Source organism: Prunus avium, chromosome 6 (genome assembly GCF_965620075.1).
Source record: "Prunus avium chromosome 6, drPruAviu1.hap1.1, whole genome shotgun sequence".
Classification (NCBI taxonomy): Eukaryota; Viridiplantae; Streptophyta; class Magnoliopsida; order Rosales; family Rosaceae; genus Prunus; species Prunus avium.
The window spans coordinates 6,208,956-6,235,863 of NC_142289.1; the positions used below are offsets into that span (position 1 = coordinate 6,208,956).

General features: G+C 37.7%; 6 protein-coding genes and 1 non-coding gene across 8 annotated transcripts; 3 read left to right on the forward strand and 4 right to left on the reverse strand.

Moving 5' to 3' along the window:
• Nucleotides 1-626: 626 nt before the first annotated feature.
• LOC110774390 (Concanavalin A-like lectin family protein) lies at nt 627-2,087 on the reverse strand. The gene has a single exon (XM_021978921.2). The coding sequence runs from the start codon at nt 1,858-1,860 to the stop codon at nt 805-807; it is 1,056 nt and encodes a 351-aa protein (XP_021834613.1). The 5' UTR covers nt 1,861-2,087; the 3' UTR covers nt 627-804.
• Nucleotides 2,088-4,994: 2,907 nt separating this feature from the next.
• PTAC13 (plastid transcriptionally active 13) lies at nt 4,995-7,965 on the reverse strand. Of its 2 annotated transcripts, none has more exons than XM_021978924.2 (5): nt 7,465-7,965; nt 6,637-6,815; nt 5,762-6,098; nt 5,443-5,555; nt 4,995-5,265 (listed from the first exon to the last, which is right to left on the reverse strand). In XM_021978924.2, the coding sequence occupies exons 1-4, from the start codon at nt 7,864-7,866 to the stop codon at nt 5,475-5,477; spliced, it is 999 nt and encodes a 332-aa protein (XP_021834616.2). In that variant the 5' UTR covers nt 7,867-7,965; the 3' UTR covers nt 4,995-5,265; nt 5,443-5,474. The 2 variants fall into 2 exon arrangements, with proteins under 2 accessions (XP_021834616.2, XP_021834615.2); XM_021978923.2 differs by having other exon boundaries at nt 4,995-5,295.
• Nucleotides 7,966-8,830: 865 nt separating this feature from the next.
• On the forward strand, nt 8,831-11,755 carry LOC110774388 (uncharacterized). Its single transcript, XM_021978919.2, has 7 exons — nt 8,831-9,216; nt 9,349-9,613; nt 9,884-10,084; nt 10,186-10,849; nt 10,963-11,075; nt 11,161-11,220; nt 11,305-11,755. The coding sequence occupies exons 1-7, from the start codon at nt 9,043-9,045 to the stop codon at nt 11,331-11,333; spliced, it is 1,506 nt and encodes a 501-aa protein (XP_021834611.1). The 5' UTR covers nt 8,831-9,042; the 3' UTR covers nt 11,334-11,755.
• Nucleotides 11,696-13,828, reverse strand: HCEF1 (high cyclic electron flow 1). Its single transcript, XM_021978920.2, has 4 exons — nt 13,190-13,828; nt 12,642-12,866; nt 12,000-12,506; nt 11,696-11,904 (listed from the first exon to the last, which is right to left on the reverse strand). The coding sequence occupies exons 1-4, from the start codon at nt 13,811-13,813 to the stop codon at nt 11,833-11,835; spliced, it is 1,428 nt and encodes a 475-aa protein (XP_021834612.2). The 5' UTR covers nt 13,814-13,828; the 3' UTR covers nt 11,696-11,832.
• On the forward strand, nt 12,943-13,015 carry TRNAE-CUC (transfer RNA glutamic acid (anticodon CUC)). Its single transcript has one exon. It is a non-coding gene; the product is annotated as a tRNA-Glu (tRNA).
• Nucleotides 13,829-15,788: 1,960 nt separating the features above from the next.
• Nucleotides 15,789-17,796, reverse strand: LOC110774377 (uncharacterized). The gene is made up of 5 exons (XM_088254513.1): nt 17,513-17,796; nt 17,029-17,424; nt 16,468-16,726; nt 16,327-16,389; nt 15,789-15,866 (listed from the first exon to the last, which is right to left on the reverse strand). Exons 1-5 carry the CDS (start codon nt 17,794-17,796, stop codon nt 15,789-15,791), a joined length of 1,080 nt encoding a protein of 359 aa, XP_088110639.1.
• Nucleotides 17,797-25,024: 7,228 nt separating this feature from the next.
• LOC110774386 (PAR1 protein) lies at nt 25,025-26,641 on the forward strand. The gene is made up of 3 exons (XM_021978916.2): nt 25,025-25,253; nt 25,339-25,665; nt 26,155-26,641. The coding sequence occupies exons 1-3, from the start codon at nt 25,184-25,186 to the stop codon at nt 26,385-26,387; spliced, it is 630 nt and encodes a 209-aa protein (XP_021834608.1). The 5' UTR covers nt 25,025-25,183; the 3' UTR covers nt 26,388-26,641.
• The last annotated feature ends 267 nt before the right edge of the window (nt 26,642-26,908 follow it).

A 26,908-nucleotide genomic window follows, 5' to 3' on the forward strand; every position in this document is an offset into this window, starting at 1 on the left:
CATTTCTGAACAAATGGCATGTGTATCGTCTTCACTGCCATTTCTAAACAGATTAAGCGCTTTTATCTTTGGCTCTCAGCCCAAGTTTCAACGGGTAATCTTCATCATCCGGTAGATTCATCTTTCTGTGAATTGCTATCATGTTTTTCTGTTAAATCCAAAATTTTGCAGGTTTGTGTTTATTCTTTTGTAGTGACATGTAAAATATGTAAGGATTGAAGCATCAATTGTTGAGTCTTTGCATCCTTGATAAAGGCATATGCCATCACGAGTATTTTTCAGAAAGGCAACATCTCTCAGCCCAAGTTGTAATGGGTTGGCAGTGATGAGTATGAAGTTACGGTTCTAAGCCTACAAAGCGGATATTATGTATGCCATTCTAAGCAAATTACATCTTTAAATCTTTGGCTCTCAAGTGCTAGCCTGAGTTTGAATGGGCTGGAAGTTGAGACTAATTTACTTGCAGTTAGAGGCCCTCATGCTTAATGACTGCAAAGTCTTGCTGGAAATTGAAAGGGCTTTGCTATCTTGGACATAAGAGAAGGTAGAAAACTGGATTTCGGACAAGAGCTTGCAAAGAATTTAAGCAGCTACCAGCATTAATGGTGAATAATTTTAAACAAGAGTGGGGAAAACCATGCTATGTTTCAATTTCCCAGTTCAAAGTGGAATCCCAGGTTACTACATTTTGACAATTGACTGCCAGGTTACAACTACAAGTAAAGACACAACCTGAAAATACATAAAAGAAAAACAAGATTGATTTACAATACAACAAGCAACAGCCTTCGACACTCAAAACATCTACTGCTTTCCATCTTCGATGGCTTTATCATCTACACCTACTTTCACTTTATCATACTCAAATTCTTTAGGCTGCTCAGCATAACCCTCTGGCACTACCGGACGCCGATTACCGAAGACGGTCCACAAATACAATGCAAGGAGTGATGCCAATGCTCCACAAGCAACGCCAAAAACCATTGCACCAAAAACCCTTTTTACACAATCCTTTTTGGTTTCAACTCTCACTGGTTTCGAATTCTTAGCAAAGACCTTGGGATCTAGAGGCTGTGAATGCATCCAGTGCGGCACATGCCTTTGCTCAAAGCTCCAATAAGTTATCAAACATGTCTGAGACGAATTCCCGTTAATTGCACTTAAGCCCACAAACACTTTCTCATGCTCCCACAGTTTTGACAAGTCAATTGGGTACCATAGAAGAGGATCAGCTGGCCTTGGATGACCAAATTGACTCAGCCTAACTTCTAATCTATTCGAACCAGCTTCATAATCGATCCAAGCATGCGTTTTATTCCCACTAGTTAGATTCAAATTCTTACTTGAAGAAGTGCTTACTTTAGCTGATACAGAACTACCCACATCAATTCCAACATGAACCTTGGCATCCCTTAATACATTAAATTTAACTGCAACAACTTTAAATTTACCTTTCCCATATCCTAGAGAAAGCCCAAAAGAGCTATTAGCAAACATGCTAAGATTGAAACCACTTGGAACCATAACAAAGGCCAAACCATCCCCATTGCCAGTGGACACAGAAAATGAGAAGTTTGTGGAGAAAGATACTGATTTCTGAGGTTTACCTTCACTGAGCTTGATGGGTTTCTTGTACATGGCTCTCCCAGCACTTGATCTCACTGAACTAGTGAGTTGAACTGCATACCCACCATTAACAACCTCTGCATCGCCATAAAGAGCAATATTGGACTCAAATTTTGGACCTTTACCAAATTCAGTGAATGAAAACGAGGAGTTTGAGTCTGCAGATGAGGGTTGCAGGAAGAAAATGAGCAAAACAAAGGCAGCTAAGTGTTTGGAAAAGGGTAATGAGGCCATGGCTGAAATGGGATTGAGCTGAATCTGGGAATGGATTAACTAGTGGGTTTCTAGTGTTTGGGGAAGAGACCCATTTGCATCTAAAGGTGAATTGTTTCTAGGGTTTGAAAGTGGAAAGTAGAGGAAGAGAGTAAAGAATAAGGAGGGGGTTGGCTTGGAGGTTGTGAAAATTAAATACGTTTACTCGTTTCTGCAAGCTCTCTCAGACACTTTCTCTGAGTGGTTGCTGACTGGGGGAATATAATAAAGGACTTTTTGCATTTGTGCACTTACGCTTTTCTTAAATTTCCAGGTGCCCACTTTGCTTTGTGTATTCACAATTTGCCATAACTTTTATTTGTAATGATGAACTTATAAAATGACTTTTTCTTTTTTGCCCCCTTGTTTCCCTTGAATAATTTTTTGTCATATCCCTGAAAGAATCTTAAACATTCAATATGATGGAATATATAATTACTCATTTTCAAGAGTCAAGATTATACAATACAATAAGATGTTATATTGTCAGATTGTGAGTTTAAACTAATAATTTAGATTGATTTTAACCGAAAATGAAGCACAAAATGTCTAGTAATATAAGTATTTGTTTGATAACATAAATTTGACGAGAGAACGCATACGTTTATGCATCGACCCTAATCAATTAATCATCACCCACCCTCACTTCCAAATTCCAATGCTTAAATAAAAACAAGGTAAGTGTGGCCTTGTAGGTGAAAGACCTTCAATATCAATACCAATAAGAGGATCAACAAATGCAAATAAGCAAAACACAGGTGGGGGTTGTAGAATGTCTCTAAATTTAGGGTTGGAGTTGCCAATTTACTTTATAAAAGAAAGAAATGAGCTTTAAAGTGACAGCTGTATGGACAGATTACAAAGCGGGAGTATTAGGGTTTTTAATATCTTCGCACTAGTTGTCTTTTTCAAGTTTTTGCTTTTGTTTTTTGTCATGGAAAAGGCTTTGGTTGTGGGAGGTGGGTGAGGAACAGGGGACCATATCTAACTGCAGCCACTGTGTGTGATAAAAACACCAAACAGAAGAGAAGAGAGGAGAGGGTGTGCTGTGGTGTGGTGTTGTGTTGTGCAATGAGCAATGTGCATCGTGACCACTTTAGCAAACTCTTTTCAGTATAAACTAATGTGCGCGTGCTTTGTGTCGTCTTACTCTTTCTTTCTTCTTGGACGAAACAAAAGGATGGCTTTCCTTCACTGTAAATAAATTAATAATGCAGCATTATCTTTTAGCTCACTGCCTCACTGTAAAACAGACTGTTTGGTTAATGAATCTTCTTCAATTTCGACAACAAATGAACCTTCATCAATTTGTCCATTGCGTCTCGTTATCCATACAAACAATGAAAGAGAGTGCGCAGATCACATACGCGTATCTTTCAATACTAAAAGATATCTCAAGTTCGAATCTCTCATTCTTTAATCTCTCATTATTAAAGGATGGAGCTAGTTAATGCAATCAGCATTTTCAAGTTTAACTTGTAGACTAGAGAACCAACCAACCTGTTCTTGCATTGAATATTGAATGGCATGGTTCGTGACATTGGTACTTGGGTCAGTATATTATTTTGGACAGCGGGGTTATTTATGGTGGTGAATTTCAACGGTCTTTTCTTTTATTTATTTATTTATATTCTCATGAGTTTAAGGTACAAGCAGGCAAACAATGCCTTACGTGATTCAGAATCAAGAATTCACCTTTCTCATTACTAGGATAAATGAAGAGTGGAATCTCTTCCTATCCGTATCGAATACGTATACGTGTCGTATTTGGAACCACATGTAGCAAGTAGCAATACAAGCACTAAAGTGAGACAATGGGGCGATTTGAATGAAATAGAAGAAAAGGACAGTTCATTAAATTTCAACTTCTTTGGTCCCCTTTCCATTGTCCAGCCTCAACCCCAGACAAAACGAAAAAGACTCAGCAGCCACCATGAATCCATGATCCGTTTGCTTGGTCCAATTCAGTCAGAAAACACATCGAAGGTGTTTCTCTGTGCTTTCTAAAATATTTTTGTTGTTACGAATAATGCTATTTACACAACATATGGGATTTGGGTTATGATGACTCCGACTAACAATACTAACTAGGAACTAGCTCTTAAATCTAGTGATACTTCTCTCCCTAATATTGGGAAAGGTCCGAGGTCCAGCTGAATTCATGTCTCATTGATTCCGAAAAAGAATAACCATTGAACATTTGAGTAAACATTACTCAAATTAAGAATTGGATTAAGAAGTTGAGAAAATTATTTAATAAAGTTTATAATCATAGTAAATATATGCATATAGGACGTGTATAATCATACAACGCTCGAGTGCAAAAGCCAACATGACTTTTCTGTCCAATAGATATCACTTTTATTGTATGTGCTGGCAGATTCAATTGCTTTGTGATTTTAAGTTTTCACAAATCGAATGAGCAAGGACCACCATCTGGGGCAGGCAATTTCATCCCAATTAAATAATAGAGCAGCCCATTAAGATAATGATGAAGAAGGACCCCAAGATGATAATAAACAATAGTGAAGCAGGAAAGTAAAGTTAGTGGAGTGACTTTGGACTTGGAGTATAATTTACCATCTTAGAGGAAGAATTTTTTAGTCTGTAAATCTAGACAGGTTTGTTTTCATGAACTGGAGGAAGATTTTTGTGCTAAAGAGACTTCCCTCACTCTCTTTCATCATGCGAAACCCTAATAATTGACACCCCTTGGTCCCTCATCCCTTACATGGAGCCCTAATAAAACTGTCCAGCTAGCCTTCCCGGCGAAGCCACGGTTAGTAGTATAGAAAAGGCTGCCTCTGGGATTGGCACCCCTCTAATGCTGAAACTGGTCCAGCTACCATCACTACCAATTACCATCTGTTCATGTCACAACTTATACCATACTCCTTTTATTCCTTTTGTATAAATGGTGAACAACCCTTTCTAATTTTCACCCAATGTCATCTGTGTGTACAAGCGGATGTATTTTCATCCTGAATGCATATTTTTCATTGGCCATGATTGAGCTTTCACTAGTATGGACAAATTTGAAAAATTATTCAATTTGAACAGATAGAAGAAGACGCCTAAGCAGCAAGTAACAAAACACAGCCAAAAGCACACTAATCTGATACGTCATGAAACACTCACATTGCACCATGATTTTAAATAAAGGAAGTTGGCAGTAAAGGGGAAAAGCATCTGGGCGGAGGTCAGAATGTGACCTAGCTAGGAAGGACATACATTATCAGTAGGAATGCAATTTCTATGGCCTCAAATCAGGTAGCCAATCCCAATTAACTTGGATTTAAGACTTAATACAAGTAATGGATGTCGAAAGTAATCACCTCTTTTCCCATGTACTGGTGCTTGGCACCATCAGCAACTTATAATGAGAACCTAACCAAATCAGAGATGTTGGCATGGAAACTTCAGATTCCAAGCAAGATGCATTATACGTTCATTTGATGACAAACAAGACAAAATTATGTTATTACTTTGAAGGCACTGCATTTTTCATATAGACGAAAGTAGGATATATCTGGAGAAGACGGGAAAATATATTGAAAAACTTACCATTTAACAATGATTATGAGGGATGAACATATTTACGTGGTCTCTGAAACAATTTCACTGACATCTAAATCTACTAAGCTTTCTTTCCCAAATAACGTAAATCCCACAGTTGCCTGCAAGATGACAATTGTTTTAACTTCTCTGTCAAGTTTTCAGAAAATAACTTTTTTTGAGCAATGTATTGAGATTTTTTTGAGTAAAATAATGCATAAGAAGACACTAGTAATTCTGCCGTGCATATCCAAAAAATAAAAAGCATGCTGATTTCCTCATATTTTCATTTATTCAAGCCAAATAATTCATACCAGAAACAGTATACCTTTTTTGTTCTGCGATTCAGCTTCTTGAGGCTGCCTACATATTCTGCAAAAGTCCCAGATACAACTCGTACACTAGAACCTGGGACGAGCTTCTCATTCTTTCCTTTAGATGAACCATTTATGAGAGGATCAAGTGCTTTTCTAGATCGCCTTTTTGGTTTAGAATCTCCACTAGATTTTCCAGCATCATCGGAATTGAGCCCAGAGTTGAGGGCTGCTTCTTGCTGCTCTTGTTCAAAAGCTTGTTCAGCTTTTTGTTGTTCTTCCTTTGCCTGTCTGAAGATAGCTTCCATGTCAAACTCAGAAACTGGCCTGGGTCTGGTGATCTGTCTTTTCCTGTGCATATGAATATAACATTTAGATACTCACTGGAAAGTACACAACGTAGCCAGTAGTCTAGAAGGACATCTACTTAAGATGGCCTCGAGATTAGAAATCAATGGAGAAAATAAGGGAAAGCCCAAAAATGCCAGTAAACCAGTAAACTTAACCCAAAATCTACCTTGTCTATTTTAGCTAAAACATAAGCGCAAATGTAGCTTCATATTGTCACACAAAATCCCTTACAAAAGGCTTTTCATTTTTAACCATTTGTTGGGCTATCTCTTCATATTAGGTAAGTGTGCAGTGATAACATGACTCCAAAGCTTCATACATTTGTCATACTACGACACCACCATATAATGAAACCAGACGATTTCAATCAGTGCTAGACTGTATAGGGTTTCTTCACATTACATTAATCTGGTATATATACTAAAATTAAACCCTCCCCCCTTTTTTTTCTCTCAATTTCACATAAGAATTTCCAACTATGATAACAATAACAATAGGCAATACACAGCAAACCTACCATGTAAGAATAAATACTCACGTATTTCCAACCAACGCACCAACAAAGCCTCCAACTCCATCGCAATCTCTTATGAAGTCATGTATCTCTTTGTCCAAAACACACCTTATAAACACACACCCTGGGAACAGGGGTTTTGGTTTAACTGAGTAAGTACCATTTTTCAATTTTTTCCTCTCTTGAATAGCTGGAGCGTACACCTGAAAAGCAAACACTTAAGATTTTTACCTTGTTTAGTTTTGGTCTAAACATTGAATTGTATAATCTATACTCAGAGTCTCAGATAGCTGGGCATCAATTCAATATGTTCAGAATATTCAAAAAATCGCTAGGCGGTAGGCCGCGGCAGGCAGGGGCCTAGCACCTAGAGGAGTAATCGGGGCCTAGGTGTTTCTTTAAAAAAAAAAAAAAAATTGTATTATAAATTTATAACAAAATCATGCAAAATAAAAAGATATATAAATTATAAAGTACCATAATTGATATAAAACGTAGGGAAAAAACAGAAATGATTATCCAGATTATGTCAATTTGGCAACATACCGCCCAGGCCGCCTAGGCCGATTTGTCCCGCCCAGGCCCATTTTTGGAACAAACAGAAATGATTATCCAGATTATGTCAATTTGGCAACATACCGCCCGGCCGCCTAGGCGGGGCCGATTTTTGGAACAAACAGAAATGATTATCCAGATTATGTCAATTTGGCAACATACCCAGAAACCAAAACATTGAACTAAAGTATTAAATACCTTAAAATCAATGGAATGAAACAGACATTAATATCAGATTAATTAATAAGTCAATTTGGAAACAAAACCAGAAACCAAAACACTGAATTAGTTCAATACCTTAAAATCAATGTGAGGGTAGTTCCTAGCAAGCAAGCGAGCAATGAGCTGAGCAGTCTCCTGGCCCTTGAGTCGAGAGACCTTAACGATCCACCATTGAGGGCCCTCACGAGCGAGGTTATTAATGTTGAGCTCTTCCTTCCAATTAGCAAACTTCTTCGTGGGCTTCTCCAGAAGCTTTTCCTCCACCTGTTCTTTCCAATTGGCACCAGATTTGCTCTCTCTCCTCTCGTTCCTGAGCTGCCTTCTCTCTCTGGCAGTGAGGTGTTGTTGGGTACTGGTGGCGGGTTCTAGTGTGGCAGAGATTGAGAGTGGGAGTTGGGTGTGTTTGGTTGTGGGGATAGTGAAGGAAATGGAGAGAGATTGGTGGCAAGGACTCCATTGGAGAAGTCCCTGTGTCATCTTCAAGCTTCAATCAGGCGCTGTAACTGGAGAGATAAGGAGGTGTTGTGTGCTCTTCGTCTTCCTTCGGATTATGACTTTCCTGTTGAACCCAAATTTTAGTTTTGGGTCGATATGGATTTTGTTTTAGGCGCTGAATCGAGAGCTCAATCCAATAAAAGCCCAACGAGCCCACTAGGCAATTCAAGTTCAGGGTTGGAAGGCCCTTATGTCAACCAACTAGAATGAAGTATAAATAAGCAAGCAAGTTTGAGCTCCATTTGATTGTGTGATAAATTAAAAGATGATTTTAAAGGTAACCCGTGTTTCTCGACCAATTTTTTATTTTTTTTATTTTTTTATATACATATATATAACACGTGTTTTTGAATGATCTGTAATAATATAGACAACTCAAATGACTTCTTTAGCTTTCAATTTTCGATTGTAGGTTTAAGAATTTTCAGTCAAGGAAAATAAAATTTAGAAAACCGACTCTTATATAGATAGATCCCACCACAAAATGAGAACCATGAAAGAATTTCATTTATATTCAAGTATTAATCTCACTTAGTGAACAAATCCAAGCAATTGTGGAATAGCTGGTTGACAACTAGGAAAACAATATAGCATATATTTAGGTGTGTGATTAAGTTAAGCGGAATGTTAATTGATTATACTCATAAACCTTATTTATACGCTATCGACGATCGTTTTGAGTATTTTTATGAAAGTTTCATTTTCTTTATAAAAAAAGAAAGAAAAAAAGCTCTTAATTCATACATTAAGTTTAAACCAAATACACTCTTTTCATTATTTGGTAAGGTATTCTATCTTCCAATACAACCTAGTTATTGGTGGATACCTACAACCATACCATAATTGTTCCAAACGGCTAGTTGATTGCCAAAATAAAATTGTTATTATATTATAAATAGGGTTGGAAATACAGGCACATGCTATTTCATTTAGCCTCGCTCATTTTCCAATTTCCTCCCAAAAGTTTCGAAAACTCCCGCGTTTTTTTTCCTCTTCTTCATCTCTCCCTCTCTCTTTTTTCTAAACTCCCTCCCTTTTAAGCTCAACCATTTTACCTGTCCTCAGATCTGAACCCTCTTCTTCTTCTTTGTCAGTTGCAACCTCTTTATCGAGACCTAATTTTCCACAGACTCTTCTTATCTCCCCCCATTTTAAGCAATGGGGAAGCAAACTAAAGCCAAGAAATCAGAGAATTTGGGGAAGGGAAAGGTGACCCCAGTCCAAATCGCGTTCATCGTGGATCGGTATCTCTGCGACAACAACTATTCGGAGACTCGCTCTGTTTTCAGAAACGAAGCTTCATCTCTCATCGCCAAATCACCCATTCGAGAGGTACCCACTTGGTTTTTTTGCCACATTTTGTTCAAAATCAGCCTGAAAGTCTTCTTTTTTTTTTTTTTTTTTTTTTTTTTTTTTTTCTGGTTTGGGATTTGGGTTTTTTCATATTTTCGTTTATCTCTGTAGGCGCCGAAGAGCTTGCTGAGCTTGGCGGAGATTCTGAACGAGTACATATGCTTGAAGGAGCAGAAGGTGATTTTAGATCAGGAGAAGGTCCGGGTGGAGCAAGAGAAGACCCGGGTCCAAACTCTGTTGAAGGGTATGCAAGGCGTCATGAACACTTACAATGCCAGCGGAAACCCAGCCGCTATCTCCACAGCAGGTCCAGCCTCAGCTCCCAAACCGATGCTTATGGCTTCTCACTTGAACCCATCCAATGGGTCTCCAGCAGGTACAATAACACATCCCATCTGCTTGTGTTGCTTGTGTTTGAGAAACTGCTTGAATGAATTGAGAACATGGAGACTTTGCATGTGGTTTGTGTGAGCTTAGATGCACCAATTTCAACTTCTAGGTGTTTCATTTTGTTTGCCTTAAAAAATTATTTAAACCCATTGATGCTTGAACCATACAGTTGAGAAATTAACAAAAAGACACAAGAATAATCACTCCATGAGCTATGAATTCAATATGAATTAAATGTTTGGTGCCTTTCAATTAGGATTTCCAATGTACCAAACACCAGTTGCTCATCCTGTGTCCACACCTTCCAACACTAACATGGGGCCTGGAAATTTCTGCTCACCAATTACTATTGACCCACCTGCAACTAAGAGAAAGTGTTCTAGAGTTTCAGTGGATGCCCCAAGTGCTTCTAAGAGATCTTGCAACGGATTACCCACTGGCAAGGTTCCAAACAAAGGTATATATAACTAAACTATGTATGTTCTTCAAAGTTATCATTCTCTGCATCTGATTTATGTCATTAGCGTGTTTATTCTGATTGACCTTTAAAATGGGCAGGCGCAGAAACAGTTTCAGCATCAGCTAATGCACTCATTAATCAAGAATCTGCCCAGCCATCTTCAGCTGTTCAATCATCGCTGCCAAATTTGGTTCCGAATGGGTCCTTTGCTCATGGTTCCACTGTGGCTAAATGCTTGTTCAACCAGCCGTCTCCCTCCGTTCCAAATAATTCTACTGGTCCTCGGACTCCTCCACGAGCAATTTCATCTCAAATCGATAAGTCTGTGTCTCCTTTTGAGATTTCTTCCACTGCTACCTGCAGTAATAACAATTCTCCTCCAGAGATCACCCCTAACTGCTGCACCATATTTTCATCAAAGAGAGTGACTCTCAGCCCAAACAAAGCTTGCTATACTGTGGAAACGAACCATTGCATTTCTTCATCACCTGCCAAGACAAGTAAGAGAGACCATGTAAAAGGAAGGCTCAATTTTGACTGTTCTGATGTGCCAATGAGCTTGGACCAACCAATTTCTGATGATATTTCAACATCTGAGTCTGAAAAGGAAGTTGACCCTTTTGACATTGATTTGCCTAACTTCGATGCCATTGGGGTGGATTTCTCCTTCACTGAAATGTTAGGTGAATTTGATCTTCATTGTGAAGAACTTGGTTATGCTAGTCAACCAAATGTTGGTGCTTCCATGGGGACTGTTTCAGGGTATTCTCTACCTTCCATATTTCCATGACATGTATCTCTCCATTACTCTCGTCATTACTGTCACTTCAATTCAGTTTTCTTATCTTATCTTATATTCTTCAAAACTCACATAGGTCATCATATGATAATGAAACTGCGGATGGTAATGTGGGGGCTAATCAAGTTATGTCAGAATTCTCATCAACTGTGACAGAAGTACTATCAGAGAAGGAGATGAATGTGCAAGGTAATGAAACACATCCTCAGCAGTTATAAAGTTTCCGCCATGTTCATGCATTTCATATTTAATGAGTAAACTTGCGTTCTTGCAGGTTCTGATTCTCTGACTGCAGTGAAGTCTGTAACAAAATGTATTAGAATTATAAGCCCTGGTAATTTTACTGTCTTTCTTAACTCTCCTCTCATTTGAATTTAACAGGGTAGAGTTTCTAATTCGTGTGCTTTTGGAATTGCAGTGAAAAATCGCAGAAGCTCTCAGGTTTAGCAGAATTGTACTGCAAGGATCTTACTGTTTTTGTGGAATGACTCTTCGGCTTGACTTGCTGCAAAAGATTTCTAACTATTTTAAGAAATCTATAACTCTTTTAGAAGCTGTATTAGTGTTGCCATAGCATTAAGACAACTCACACATTTCTTAGAAATATATATAAGTTTGTGGTTAGTAACTTAGTATTCTATCTTTGGTATCCCCTTGTTGCAGTCCTGGGCTTACTTAGGCTAATGGCTACACAGTTTCTTTCTCCCTTCACTGGATCTTGTAATCTTTGTATAGAATTGTCTATATTGACAAAGGCTGCTGTTAACAATTTATTATGGAAGTATTAATATCCTTTAATCCGATTATCATTCGTTAATCTTCTGTAATACTTATTTCAGAAAAATATAAATTCAATTCTCTCTTGTTCATTGTTTTTCTTGAGAAAAATTCCCATACAACTTTATCTTCACAAACAAAATTAAATATCTTTGTTGTCACATTCTGATCAAGCTAAATACTTCTCCAATTTCTCCACCTCCTCCACACTTCCAATGTAAAGCGGAATGCGCTGATGGATCTGTCAGAAAAGAACAACAAGAAGGAAAAATTCAAGTCATTAAAATTACATAGGGAGCTGCCGAAACTCACAGCAATTATACAATTTATACTCACCTCAGTTGGTTGGATGTCAAGTACTCTAGCACCGCCATCCGATCCCTTCCCACCGGCTTGTTCAACTACAAAGCTCATTGGTGCACACTCATACAACAGCCTCAGCTTCCCATTCTTGCTCTTCTTGTCCCTAGGGTACCCATAAATGCCGCCATAGAGCAGCGTCCGGTGGAAGTCCCCAACCAAGCTGCCAATGTACCTTGCAGAGTAGGGCTTGCCACTAGGACCCGGGTCCTTCAGGTCATCAATGTACTTCTTTAGCTTGTCATCCCAGAGCTGATAGTTGCCTTCATTGAATGAGTAAATCTTTCCTGCTTTTGGTATTTGAATGTTCTCTTGGGTCAAAACGAATTCTCCATACATGGGGTCCAAGGCAAATGCAAATACACCTTTCCCAATTGTAAGCACAAAGATTACAGAACTGGAGTACATGCAGTAGCCAGCAGCAAGCAGGTTGCTTCCTGGCTGGCAGACACTCACCACACATTTCTGCTCAGCACTGTCAAGCTACAATGCAAACATATATATAAGTGTTCCAATATTATTCTTCGTAGTTATATATAAACGAGATTCAGTGGGCGATATAAACAAATGAAATACTATCACATTAGTTGAGACTTAAAAGACGTTCGGTCGACTTACAGTTGAGTCTTCTTCAATGCTTGCAAAGCACTCGTCATTTGGGCTGTATATTCCAAAGATGGATCCAGTTGACACTGCAGCATCAATGTTGGATGATCCATCAAGTGGGTCAAACACCACAATGTAGTTGCCTGAGTAACTCTCTTCCACAGCCACCGGCACATCCTCTTCCTCTGATGCTATAATCCCTGTTCGTCCACTTGATCTTAGGCAATTGGAGAAAACCTGTATACCAAAAAAATTCAATCCCCTATTCTAACATATAGTTCTTAAACATTAATTATCATATGAAAATCGCCAATCCGTTGTAGTCTAGTTGGTCAGGATATTCGGCTCTCAACCGAAAGACCCGGGTTCAAGTCCCGGCAACGGAATTTCCTTTTGTTATTATTATTTTTTAAACTTTACCTAATTTAGCATTTAAATTGATTTAATAAGAAACTATATTGGTCTTATGTTCGATTCTTCCCGCATCCTAGGTCTTATGTTCGATTTTCTTTCTAATATCGCTTGTATCAAAATAAGAAACTTGTAGGTGAACCACAAACCTCATTGGAGACAACATCGAGTTTCTTCTGGTCCTCTCCTTGAATATTGACTGCACCCTGAATGCCAGTTAAGTTAGAAACGCTAGCTCTCTGCACCAACGAAGCAATCTGCTTGCAGGCCAAGGAAATGCTCGAGAGAACAATGGTGAGCTCTGCATCAATCACGCCCTCCTGCTCCTGCTTCAACAACCAATTCGTCAGCGTCTGTATCTGGTACCCGCTTTTCTTCTTGGGCTCTGTCTCCGCCGCCACCGCCATGCATTTCACCCCATCGCCCACATGCCTCTTCTTGCTGTAGTTCACGTTACTGGGGAAGGAGACGATTGCTTTGGACCCAAAGAGACATTGTTGCAGAGGAGAGAGCTGAGAGATAGAGCGAGAGCTTGAGCATAAGAGTTGGGATGATGGTGAAGTTAGTGTTGCTGCAACCATGGTTTTGTGTTTCTGATTTGCTGCTCTCTTTTTTTTCTTGTTCGATTTCTGGTTTTTGATGTTCTGTTTTTTCCTTTTCACTTGGATTGTGAGTGTGGGATTGTGAGGTTGGCAACAATTTCTGTCATTTTTCTTGTTTCTTCTGGGGGGCCCACTTATCTTCCTCTTTTTTATGTTCGTTTTTGTGATCATGGTTTCTTCCTTGGGGAGTCCAATAGGAAGATGGATGGAGATTACAAATAACAAGTGGTGGTGCAATTTGGATTGTTGTTGGGTTGGATTTGCTTTGGACTAACTTCATTTGGGTCAGCTCATTAAAGCATATCCCAAGGATTTTGGGATTCAAAACCTAGATATAGCAAAGTAAAAGCCCAAAGTTTATATAGGAGTCCCATGTTTAAATCTTGGTAGCAATTGTAGAGTCATTCTATAGAATTCTTGCTCAATTGTATACGAAGAAGTTACCTGTAACAGAGAGATGATTTATGGTTGAAGTAGTTAAAAAGATTTACTCTTACACACATGAGAATCTATGTTCGAATTTTCTCATAGTAGGATACCACCTTGTCTCTATTTTTGTTTTTCTAGACAGATGATGATTAATGTAAAAGACAAATAGAAGAAAAAAAAAAACCGTTGTAAGTTTCTCTCCAAAGATATAATAACACATGCCACATAGTATATAATAAGGCTTATTTATGTAAATGCCCTCTGTGCATTCAAAATTGTCTCAGATTACTGCATGTACTTTGAAACGTCTCAAAATACCCCCTACACTTTTAAAAACTGTCTCACGTTATCCGTTCTGTCAGTATTAAGAGACGTTCCGTTACGTCGTTTGGGCCCCACTTCTTTGCAATCGCTTAACATTGGATTTTAGGGTTATTCAGTTTGAAAAAAAGGGGGGGTATTTAGGTGAGAAGGGGAAATTTGGAGAAGAAGGCTAGGGCTTATGAAAATCTGAGGTGTGGTTCGGATTTTGGGAGAATTTGGAGAAGAAATCACGGGTTTATACAACTCTGAGGTGGAGTTCGAAATTGGGAGAATCTGGAGTAGAAGATTAGGGTTTATGAATCTCTTAGTGGAGTTCGGATTTGGGAAAAGGGGAATGGGGATTTCAAATTTGGAGGTTCAGCTGGTTCTTCTCTGTGTGAATACTGACTGAATTGAAGAAGAGATGGAAACAGGAGAAGCAAGGCATGCCCAATGGTGTCATTGTGGGAAGTTAGCACGGATGCAGACTTTGTGGACCACTTCAAACCCAGGGCGGAGATTTCTAGTTTGCCCAAAGTCAAAGGTAAGAATGTTTAAGATCAAATTTTCAGTCATTGTTTTGGGCATCACAAATTGATAGAGTTCTTATTAATCAAATTTTCAGTCATTGTTCTTGGTTGATTCAGGGAAGTGGTGAAAAATGATGTAGGTTTTTTCAATGGTTTGATGCAGAAATGTGTGAGCGTTCAAAGTCTTTGATACCTGGTTTGCTGAGGAAGATTGATAGGGTGGAAAAGGAAAATGCAAAGATTCGAGCAAAGTAAAAAATGTTGTGGGTTGCTATGTTGCTTTCCTGGTTGGTGGTGTTTGCCATGAAAATGAATTAGGAGGAATTAGGAGGAATTAAGAGTAATATGTTTTGTAATTTGGTGGGTGTAATGTGATTGAGAAGCCCGGGCTACTTGAGACCAATAGCAGTAGTTCAATAAGCAATGTGATTTGAGACGAGTAGACTAATAGCAGTAGTTCAGTGGGTGTAATGTAATGTAATTTGGTGGGAAAACAATGTAATTTGTTTTGAGTTTTATCAGCAAGCAATAGTTCATTGTAATTTGTTTAGAGTTTAGAGTGTTCTTTGTATTGTGATAGGTTACAACCATATCTTGTTCATTGGATACCAAAAACATGTTACAAAAACAAATTGCTCATAAGCATATCTTGTTCATGCCATATCAAATGGTTACATCTCAATACTTGATCAATATAAGCATAACAACAAAAACAGGTTCCAACCATCACATTACATATCAAATGGTCAATTACATCTAAGTACCTGACTCAAAAACCTTGACAGACATGAAAGCCTAATAAAACCAACCATCACAGACATCAATAATCCCACAAACCAACAGCCCAATTGTAACCATAATCAAACCATTAAAGTCTTACAAAACTAACCAATTGCAGAATCTATAATTCCACAACATTCAAACCATTCTTCCGTGAAAACATAATTCAAAAAGAGTTCATCCTAATTCAAAAACAGGTTGCAAAAGTTCAACATCATCACATCTAAGGATGAAAAAAAGAATCTTTGACAAAATGGCTCCTATGTTGATCTTTCATCCTCCTCCTACGTTGTTGTACTCAAGATATTTTGGTAGATTGAGATGAAGCACATGTTTGAGAAGCCTGAGCTGCTTGAAATGGTTGGGATTGAGAAGCAAATAATAATGCTTGAGATGGTTGGGATTGAGAAGCCTGAGTTGCTTGAGATGATTGGGATTGAGAAGCCTAGGTTACTTCAGATGCCTAGGATTGAGAAGGCCCTTGGGAACCACTTGCTTGTTTCCTTTGCCTTAGTTGCATACTTTGTTGTTAGCTACTTTGCTCTCCACCATCTCTCCTTCTTACCTAAAACAAAAAATAATTAGATAGGCATGATATGAAAATCTGAATGGTGAATACATAGTTCAAACTGTGGCACTTACTGGAAGTTTTTCCTTGGCAACTTTCCTTATCTTAGTAGGCTTTATGTTGGGATTTCTAAGTTCCTAATAAGCAAAGTCATCAAGTTAGAAACCATATCAAATATATTTAAATGTAAAGCAATTTTGGATAATGACACATACCTTACAACTGATTCGATTATGCCATTCTCCACCACAATTGCCACACTTTAAAGAGATGCCATACCTAGGAAGCTTATATGGATTAGCAGGTTGTTTAGGCTCATCAAAAGCTTGTTTCCTTGTTTTCTTAGGCCTACCAAGCTGCTTGTGGTATTTTGGAGGGAGTAATGGAGGTAAATTAATCTTCATCCATTGATCTTGGCTAGTCATAGGCATAATCATTGGTTCATAGGCTCTCAATAAGCCTCTTTCTTGTACACTGCATCACAAAAGTTCTCTGGATTCCCATGAAACCAACTTATTGCAGCACAAGCATGCAAACATGGTATTCCATTCAAATCCCAGGCATGGCATGAACAAAAGTGAGCATTCAAATCAATAGCAAATTTGCGGCCACTATGGTGCATTACTTCAAACCTATTCTGTCCAGCAGCCTTAGGAATGCACCACTGAGCTTTTCCTTTGTTTTTCTATAATATCTTTCTAATTCTTGGCCCAACTTGTCCATGCCATTTCTCACATAAAACCCTTCTTCCAGCTATCAACAACATTATATACAACCGAATTCTTTCTAGCATAGTCAAAATAGGCTTGTCTCTAGCATCCATTATGCCACGGTTGAATGCCTCACATAGGTTGTTCATAAGCATGTCACACTTGGAATCACTCTTGAAATATGCCATACTCCAATGCCTAAGATCTTTCTCTGCAAGCCAATCATGTGCAAGTTTAGACAACTCCAACATCTTTCTCATCTCTGCATCAAACCATGGCACTGTTGTGGCCTTAGCAATTGCTTCCATTTGATGTTTCAAAGCAAGACCTCTATGCTCCAAATAGAAGTTTCCATACAGATGTTTCAAACAATGTATGTGCTCTGCATGAGGGAATAAAGCATCCACAACATCTATTAAACCTTTTTGCTTATCAGTCATAAATACATAACCATGGCTATTCCTAATATTCAGATCACCACTCAATAATTCTAAAAACCACAACCACGTTGAAATACTCTCAATCTCTATATATGTAGGCAAGTGGAAACATTCCGTTGTTTGCATCAACTTCCATTACATAAAGCACTTGCCCAGGGTGAGGCCCTTTGACATGACACCCATCCAAGCAAACCACATGCCTACAACCATCTAAAAACCCCTTCTTGCAGGATGCAAGACAAATGTAAATTCTCTGAAACCGTGGCCTATCACCTTCCATTTCAGATTTAATGATAACTGTACTTCCCACATTTCTCGTTCTTAACTCATGACAATTATCCCATAATACTTCATATTGTTTACTGTAAGACCTCTCTACAATGTCAACTGCCATGGCTCTTGCTCTGTACACAGTTGCTCTAGATGGTCTGTAACCATAGTCTTGCTAAACTTGCTCTGCAAAAGAAGAAGCAGTCTAATTTGAATTGAGCCTTAACTACCCAGAATATCTTTCAGCCAACCAGCTAACAGTGGCATGTATATTTTTACTCCCCTTACTACAAACATGTGTAGGATTAAAGGTTTTCACCTGCAGGTAACACTTGAAGCATGAATAACAAAAGAACAAACCTCTTCACATACTACTCTTATTTTGTTACAATCATTATTCATCAATATCAACTCCCTTCCACAATTAATGGAGTATATCCTCACAGCTTTTCTAAACATCTCGACAGTTGCAAACTTTAAACCAACTTTGAAACCTAGGTTTGCCATATCAATTTCAGGTCTGAAATCTTCACCTTTTGGCATTCTATTCTTCCCCCTTCTTAGTTCACCTAGTGCTTCATCTTTACTTGAAGAGCTACTTGGGCAGGTAAGTGTGACTCTTCTCCACTGGCTGACTCATTATTTTCCTCTGCATTAGGTTCATTGTCAGTACAACTATGATCCACATAACCTTCAAACCACTTATCATCCTTCTTCAATAAGTCAATCTCTTCATCACTCTGTGTGTAGTCACTGTCTTCAAAGTCTAGATCACTACTATCATCATCACTACTACAAAAAACGAAATAGACAACGGTGGATCACTGTCGTTGTGATGCCTTGAAAACCGTTGTTAAATCGACCGCCATCTTTTGGAGTATCAAACTACGATGGCTTTTCACCGTCGTTGTTTATTTGAAAAGACAACGGTTTTTAGTAAAACCATCGTTGTTTTGATATATAGACGAGAGTTTGTGACAAAAAATCGTCGTTGTTTAGAGGTAACGACGACGTTTTTGTCAAAACCATCGTTAATTGTAGGCAAAATACGACGGTTTTTATTTAAAACCGTTTTTGATTGTATAGAAAGATGACGGTTTTTTGTTTAAAAATGTATGTAAAGACGACGGTTTTTTGTTAAAAAATGTATGTAAAGACGACGGTTTTTTTGTTAAATTTTAGTTCAGTCGTCTAATAAGTTCCCAGGTTGTTATATTTTAGTTTTTTTATTTCCTATGATTCTATACAACTATTTTTACTAGAAAACTAACCATAATGCTTTATTAATGAATATATACACTCAAAAATTATTTCTTTCATAAAACTTGGAAGTTTCAATAGTAATTACATAGTTAACCAATCTTTATTCCTACCACATACATACTTCATGCCACATCGCTAACATTACCTGAAAACATAAACATGGCCATGAGGAAAATATACATACCTGAAGGGTGCAAACAATATCCGTAGCTGACATGATAACACCAAGTGTCTCATGTAGAGAAGTGAAATAAAAAATATGAGCATAAAAAGGGAAAAATAAGAAGTAATAAATGTTTCAAATACAACACAAATATAAACTCAAACCACCAAAACGTGAACACTACCAACTTGAAACTGTTGTTGGTTATAGTATACCACAACAACCTACAACTTTGGGAATTACCTAGAAGCAGAGGACAAGGTCTTCAACCTTCAAATTTTGACAAAGTCACCCTAAGCATAAAAGGACCACCAAGAAATCCAATGACGAAGTCACCCTTGTTTGTGTACTAACCATGCCCCATTTTTTGATCACCTTGCCTCAAATTCCAACTATGATATGTTTTCGGTCTTTTCTTCTACTTTCAAATGCACAATAGTAAAATAATAAAATGATATGTGAATGATATTATGTGAAATAAAAACAGTTCAAACTTGAAATAACTTATTAGATATGACATTCAGTGGCTGGCTGGTAATAGAATGACAAATTTATAAACTAGTGTATATAATACAATTCAAAACTTCAACTAGCTCGGTTGGTTTGTGGTTCATTATTTTTCTATTTTGGCTATAATAAATGAGCTCACCATACAATAATCAGATTTAACCAGTTTGCAAAAAGCCTTACAAGCTTGCATATTACTACAGCCTAGACATAAAAGCAACAAGAGGTTATGAGAAGCACCATTAGGTACTTCAGAACTTCTGAGTGCCTTATTCGAAGGGCGAATTCCCTATTCCTCAGAGATATTTTGGATACGTTTGGCAACTCTTGCGCTCTATTCTGCAACCAACTTTGCACCTAAGACAATTGCAACAGAGTAGGGCTCTAAAAATGATTAATCAAGGACACCTTATGGTAACAATAGTAACAACAATATCATGGTATTATACTGCAATAAAAGTAAAGGAAAAGAGAGTGAATGAAATGTGCAACCTTAGTCCATTTCACAATTGGTTTCCTAGCACGACCGGCGGAGTGACTGCATAAGCATAAGAAGCCAAAGCAAGACTTAGAGTAGGGACAAAAATTTACCTGAAAGAAGAATCAGTACAATATGAAATTCTAACCATGAAATGAAACTCACTTAAAACATTTTGCAATATTTTGACAAAATTGTCGCTCCAACACTTGTTCTCCTAATTCCCTTAGCAATCTCTCGATTGTTTGAGTCTGTTCATAATGGTGGTGGAAAAAACCAAATAAAAGCAAAGCGCAATAATTTCAACAGATAATCTCTCCATTTTATGAGTATGTTCAACAGACATTTATTATTTACAAAACCAATAAAGACCAAGAAGAAAAAAATTGAGAAAAACTTGAAAAAGCCCGTCAATCCAGCTTTGCAAACCGACCTTGTATGCTCAATTGTTTCATAAAGCTGTTATATGTCCCCCAATCTCAGTAACTAGTTAATCCCAAGCTTCCTTCTCATCTCCTGAGAACCAAATCAGAAAAATATAAAAAGAAACCAGAAATAAAAAAATATGTAAACAAACCAGACAAATCAAGAGAGATAGAGAATCTGAAATCAGGGAGACAAAGAACATACCAGAAACGCAAAGAGACTAATCTCGAATTCACTAGCGAGATATAGAAGGGTATTGAGAGATTAAGTGACTTTCAAATCAAAGGTAGGAGGCTAGGGTTTCAATCTTCACAATTATTAGGAGATCGAGACAATTATAGAGCTTGGACCTTCAGAGGAGTGCAAGGGCCAAGGGCCTGAAGTGATGACGACAGCCATGGGCCTGAAGTGGCCTGTGCGACTGATTTCGACTGGTCTTTCTGGATCGCAACTACGAAATTGGAGAGCTAACCGGACCAAGTCGTTGAGGTTGATGAGAGAGTTGAAAGCCTGAGATGGAGATCTTCGTTGAAGAGCGTGGAGATCGAGATCTTCACCATCCAACCAACTTTGATTCTCAGATACAGAACATCCCTCTCCATCTTGTGGATCTGCGGAGACCTGAATCTCTCAACTCCTTCATTGATATCGATTTTCTGATGATTTTGTAGAGAGTTACATGAGGGTGTTTCAGAGAGCTTAGGAGGGTTTCAAGGAGGGAGAGATAAGGCTTTCAGAGATGGGAAAATTTGAAAATTTGTGGAGCGCGAATTCAATTAAGCGGCCTTTTTTTAGCGTGTTTTAAAAGACAATGCTTGTTAGTGACATATGTTGTCTTTTAAAAATCAAGTGGCCTTTTTTTTTGTTTAGCGTATTTTAAAAGGCGACGCTTGTTAGTGACAAGCGTCGTCTTTTAAAATCAACCTAAAGCTAGTAGTGTATAAGATGATATATCATGACGGTTTTAAAAACACCGTCGTCTTTTAAAACATAACGACGGTTTTAAGATGCACCATCGTCTATTTTTTGTCGTGGTTTAACTATTTTGTAGTAGTGATCCTCAAAACAAGAATATTCTGGATCACTACTATCATTCTCCACTTGGCTTGAAGTCAGGCTCACTGCTTTCAAGTACAAAATTATCCCCCTGTTATTGCTTTTAGGTACCGTGCTCATACAAGCTAAAAGCGTACTATCTGATACTATTTGAATGAGTCTACCAATTCCAAACTTTTCAACATAAAAACTCACATCATACCCATCGTCATATCCCAAATCTTTAGCCATTCCAAATAGCTCTAACATGGACATATAGTCAACCTTACAATAATCAAACCAACTGACTTCACCACCCAAATAAGACCATTGACTGTCCCTTCTATTTTTAATTAGTTTACCTCCATGGAAAAACTTAAATGTAACAACCTCGTCAGCATTTTTATCTGTGTAAGAGGAAGATTCACTTAACAAACTGACAAAGGTAACAAAGACAAAACAAGGACCACACAAGGACAATACAAGGAACACACAAGGACCACACAATGACCACACAAGAACCACACCATGACCAGCACAGAGTAAAAAAGTATACAAAAAAAACAAAAACAAAAAACTCCAGCAACAATTCAATGCACATGCCAACAACAAGAAAAACGAGTGAGAATGGATCCACTTACATATGGGTTGACAACCTCCAGATTCTCTAAGCACCACCATCTTTGCACTTTCTAGCCTTAAAGTCCAACGGCCCCCTTTCTCTTTTCCCAAATCTGAACTCCACTCAGAGATTCATAAACCTTAATATTCTACTCCAGATTCTCCCAATTTCGAACTCCACCTCAAAGTTGTATAAACCCGTGATTTCTTCTCCAAATTCTCCCAAAATCCAAACCCCACCTCAGATTTTCATAAGCCCTAGCCTTCTTCTCCAAATTTCCCCTTCTCACCCAAATACCCCCTTTTCTGAAACTGAATAACCCTAAAATTCAATGTTAAGCGATTGAAAAGAAGTGGGGCCCAAACAACGTAACGGAACGTCTCTTAATACTGACGGAACGGGTAACGTGAGACAGTTTTTAAAAGTATGGGGGGTATTTTGAGACGTTTCAAAGTACATGTGGTAATCTGAGATAACTTTAAAAGCACATGGGGCATGTACATAAATAAGCCTATATAATAATGCACACAACAATTTCTTGCCCGCAAAACTGGTTGAAGACCTAACCAAAACACAACCCCAAAGGTCAAGACATGCCTCGTCATTCATATCATTATTGGCAATGACCAAGTCTTATGTAAACGTGGGTGAACTCGCTTGGTTCTCGGAAATGGAGCCAATAGATTATGGGTTCTGATGTGAGCTCATAAACACATTTAGGAATATTCAGCGGGAGAAGGGACAGAGAAAAGGCGAGGGGGGACTTAATTTGCTATCAATATTTGACACCCTATGGTTGGAAACCTGGAGTGATCTTTAATTTCTGAAAATGTAGCTGGCATAACACGTCGAGCAAAAAAAAAACCACTACTTGGCTATTGGAAATTAAAAATAGGTTATTGACTTGGCAACTTGTTTTTCTATATCATTAATATAAAAAAAACTGGGTGACTTTGCAGATGGAAGATCTCTATCGAGTGTGCTGTACTACCTACTTCTCCTTTGATTTTCCATACATGGATCTTCCCTTCAATTCAATTCCCCTCTTTTGAATTTTACAGACCCAAAAAGAAAAAAGAAAAAGAGAAGGGTGGATATGCCTTTCTTGACCCCTTTTTCCACTTTTAAATTCCATTTACAGACACAATGCATCTTAAGTGAAGCCATTGGTGTTTAATCATGATTAAGGCATTGCATACACGTTATGCCCCATTCAATTTTTGTTACACATATATAACATCATAGCTAATCATATTAACATATATTTATCATAAAATATTAATTAACCAATGCATAGTGAAGTTATGATGCGGCTTTTGTTAGTCTTAGTTTAGTTTTTAAAAATATTAGTTTGTTGTTCTCTGAAGATTGGTATTTTCGATGTCTTATTGATGTCTTTGATTGTACTATTGAAATTTATTTTTAGTAAAAAATAAATAAAAATGGTTACGATCACAAATACCTTGATTAATACTCTTTTCTGGGGTCAATGCCTTGATTAATACTGATAAATAAAATTATACTCCTAATTAGGTTTGAACATAAGTAGTCTCTCTTCCTCGATCAAATTTTAACGTACGTCTCAAAAAGTGTCTTTTGACAAATGACAATATAACTGTTTGCGTCTGAGTAGCTTCACGGCAATGATCTGGTATACCAAAGTTCACATAGTTCTGGAACCTTCAAGGCTCGCCGCCACGACATGGCGTTCACGAAAATTACGGGGAAAAAGAAAAAGACATGACATTAGTTCATGAAGACCTAGACTTCCCTTTGAAGCCGAGCGAACCATATACACAACTTGACAGATGGAAGCCTAGCTGTCGTTCGATGTAAACAAAGTATTTCTGTTTAGCTATCAACATTCATATATGGTTTGAATTTCATGGTTCGAGATGGCATGCTAGTCACGCTAATTAATAATTTAATATGACCTGACCTAGTCCCAACCAAATAAAATATTTTTGCAAGTTGTGAAGCAAAAAATACTGGAAACGTGCAGCTTGGGCACAGACTAAAATTATGGTTCAAAACTTGATATTTGTTCAATTTTTTAATTGAGCAGAAGAAAATAAATGTTGGGTATATGAGAATTCAAAAGTCAAGTTAATTGCATTTGTCATGTAAGTTAGGTCCAAATCACCCGTCTTTGACTAGGCAGAATTTGCATAATGGTTGTCTAATGTGTTCTTTAATTAATTAATCTAACATATGGAGATGAGATTCGAACTTAGGTGTAACGACCTCATTGTTCCTGATTTAACTTACATATGCAGCTATGATGTGATTTTCACGGAAAGAAAAACAAGACAAATTAAAGGAAAAAAATGACTTCTCCTCTCATTTCTCATTTAGCTTAACCAAATTGATTAATTAGGGTCTGCCACTTAACATGTATAAATTTCCAATTCATTGAATGGGAAAAGAATATATGGTGGTTAAAGAATTTGATAGGTACATACATCGTTCGTGGGTCATGCATAAATAAATGTCAACAAACCCTACATGACACGAATGGAGAAAGGAGAAACTTCAACATATTTGCAGGCTTCCCGCACGTCTTTGCTCTTTTTTAGCGTCAACAATAAAACAAGTCAATAAACAAAGAAAACAACTGAAAAAGAAAACAATAAACAATTAAAAATGGTAAAAAAAACAAAAGAAAAGAACAGAGAAATGATTTAATATGACAAATGGCTTCTAACAGAAGTATTATAAAATAAAAAAAATCGGAGGCGTAGTTTTCACCGACCTGTAAGTTTTGTAACGCGTCTCTCAATATAGTGAAGACGCCTTATAGTTCAACGCTGTCTTCTCTATATATAGTTGGAGTTGCCTTTTGTTGTTTCATAGTTTCATAGCTTCACACCTCTCTCTCTCTCTCTCTCTCTCTCTCTCTCTCTCTCTATATATATATATATATACATAAACCCGTCTCTTCTTCTCACTCATCTCACAAACAAAAATCAATCTCTCTTTTTGTTTGTCGATCGATCAAATCCATCAAAAATACTCAAATGGCTTTGATCTCCACCAAGTTGTCTTTGGCTCTCTTCCTCTCTTCCCTCTGCATCCATGCAGCTCTAGGTACGTAATGTTCATAAATTTCTAATTACTTTAAACTCTTAATTAAACATGGTTTTATATTGAACTGAATTTGATTTTCTCTCAGGTGGGTTTATATGTGAGGATTTGCCAAATGATGTTTGTGCATTTTCGGTATCGTCTGCCGGGAAAAGGTGTCTGCTAGAGACCATGGCAAAGAAGGATGGAAGCATAGAGTACCAGTGCAGGACATCAGAAGTTTTGGTTCAGGGGGTGGCAGAGTACATTGAGACAGATCAGTGTGTGAAGGCTTGTGGCATTGACAGGAAGTCTGTTGGGATTTCATCTGATGCCCTCCTTGAGCCTCAGTTCATGACCAAGCTCTGCTCCCCAACTTGCTACCAAAAGTGCCCCAACATTGTTGAGCTTTACTTCAACTTGGCCGCTGGAGAGGGTAAGAATAACATTTCACAAATCTTTGATTTAATTTCTTGTTTTCAATTTTTATTGTTTTAGTAATTCCAAGTTGGTAATGATTAAGAATGATTGTTTTGTCACACCTAAAACATTCCTTTTCTTATCCTTAGGACACATTTTAAAACTAAGTAGTACAAGTTTGGGTGTTTGGCTACCAAAAAGGAGCCTAACAAAGAATCTGTCTAGATTTTGGTCTGCTTTCGCTTTCTTTTTCTGCCATCAATATGATATACCTCCCTTCTTATTTAATCAAAGTGTTCCCTTTATTTTATTTTTTTGTGGTACAAGTTCATAACTTCTACATACGACAACGTTTCTTTCACATTTTTGTTGTATCATATATTATAGTATACACCCGTTCTGTGTAAGAATTTTTCGCACACACTTCTTGCTCTTGATTAATTGTGACGTAATATAAAAGTAAAATGGAACTCATGTGTGTTGGTTAATGTTTTGACAAATGCAGGAGCGTTCTTGCCTGATCTCTGTGACAAACAGCGTACCAACCCTCACCGTGCCATGCTCCAGCTCTTGAGCTCAGGTGAGGCCGCCCCTGGCCCCGTCAGCAGCAAATCACCATCAGGAAACTTGGCATTTGCCCCTTCTCAGGAAGAAGCATTTCCCCCTTCTGAGGCATTTGCTCCTACTGAGGGAGAAGCACTTCCTCCTTCTGAGGCATTTGCCCCTGCTCCTCTGTAAACATGTTGTGTAGTTTCTGCATAAAATTTATTTTGAATTTTAGTGTAAGTTTAGTGACGAGTGAGGAATAATTATCAAATATAGAGCCAAAAAAACAAGGGGAACCGGGGATTTTCTTTGTGGAAGAGGTTTGTTGAGATTTACGACGTTTATATGAAAAGTAATTGTATTACTTTTTTTTATTTTTTTATTTTACACATGTCAGATCAATACATACAATCAATGATATCACATTTCTCCGAAATTGCCAACCACTCAATTCTGGAATTAAGTTTTCCTTTGATTACATTTATTTTTATTGCTAATAATATGGTTTGCTTGGCTCTAGAGTCTAGAGGCCATTGCCACATGACCGATTGTAAGAATGTTTCATCAATTCATGTAATTGCCCTGTTTATGCAACGTGAATGTCTCTTTTCTCGCAAATTCAAAACTCAATAAATGAAATACTATCACATCAATTATCAATTGGGTTTCAAAATTTTCAAAGTTTCAACAATTAGCTTCAGCCTTTAATAAAA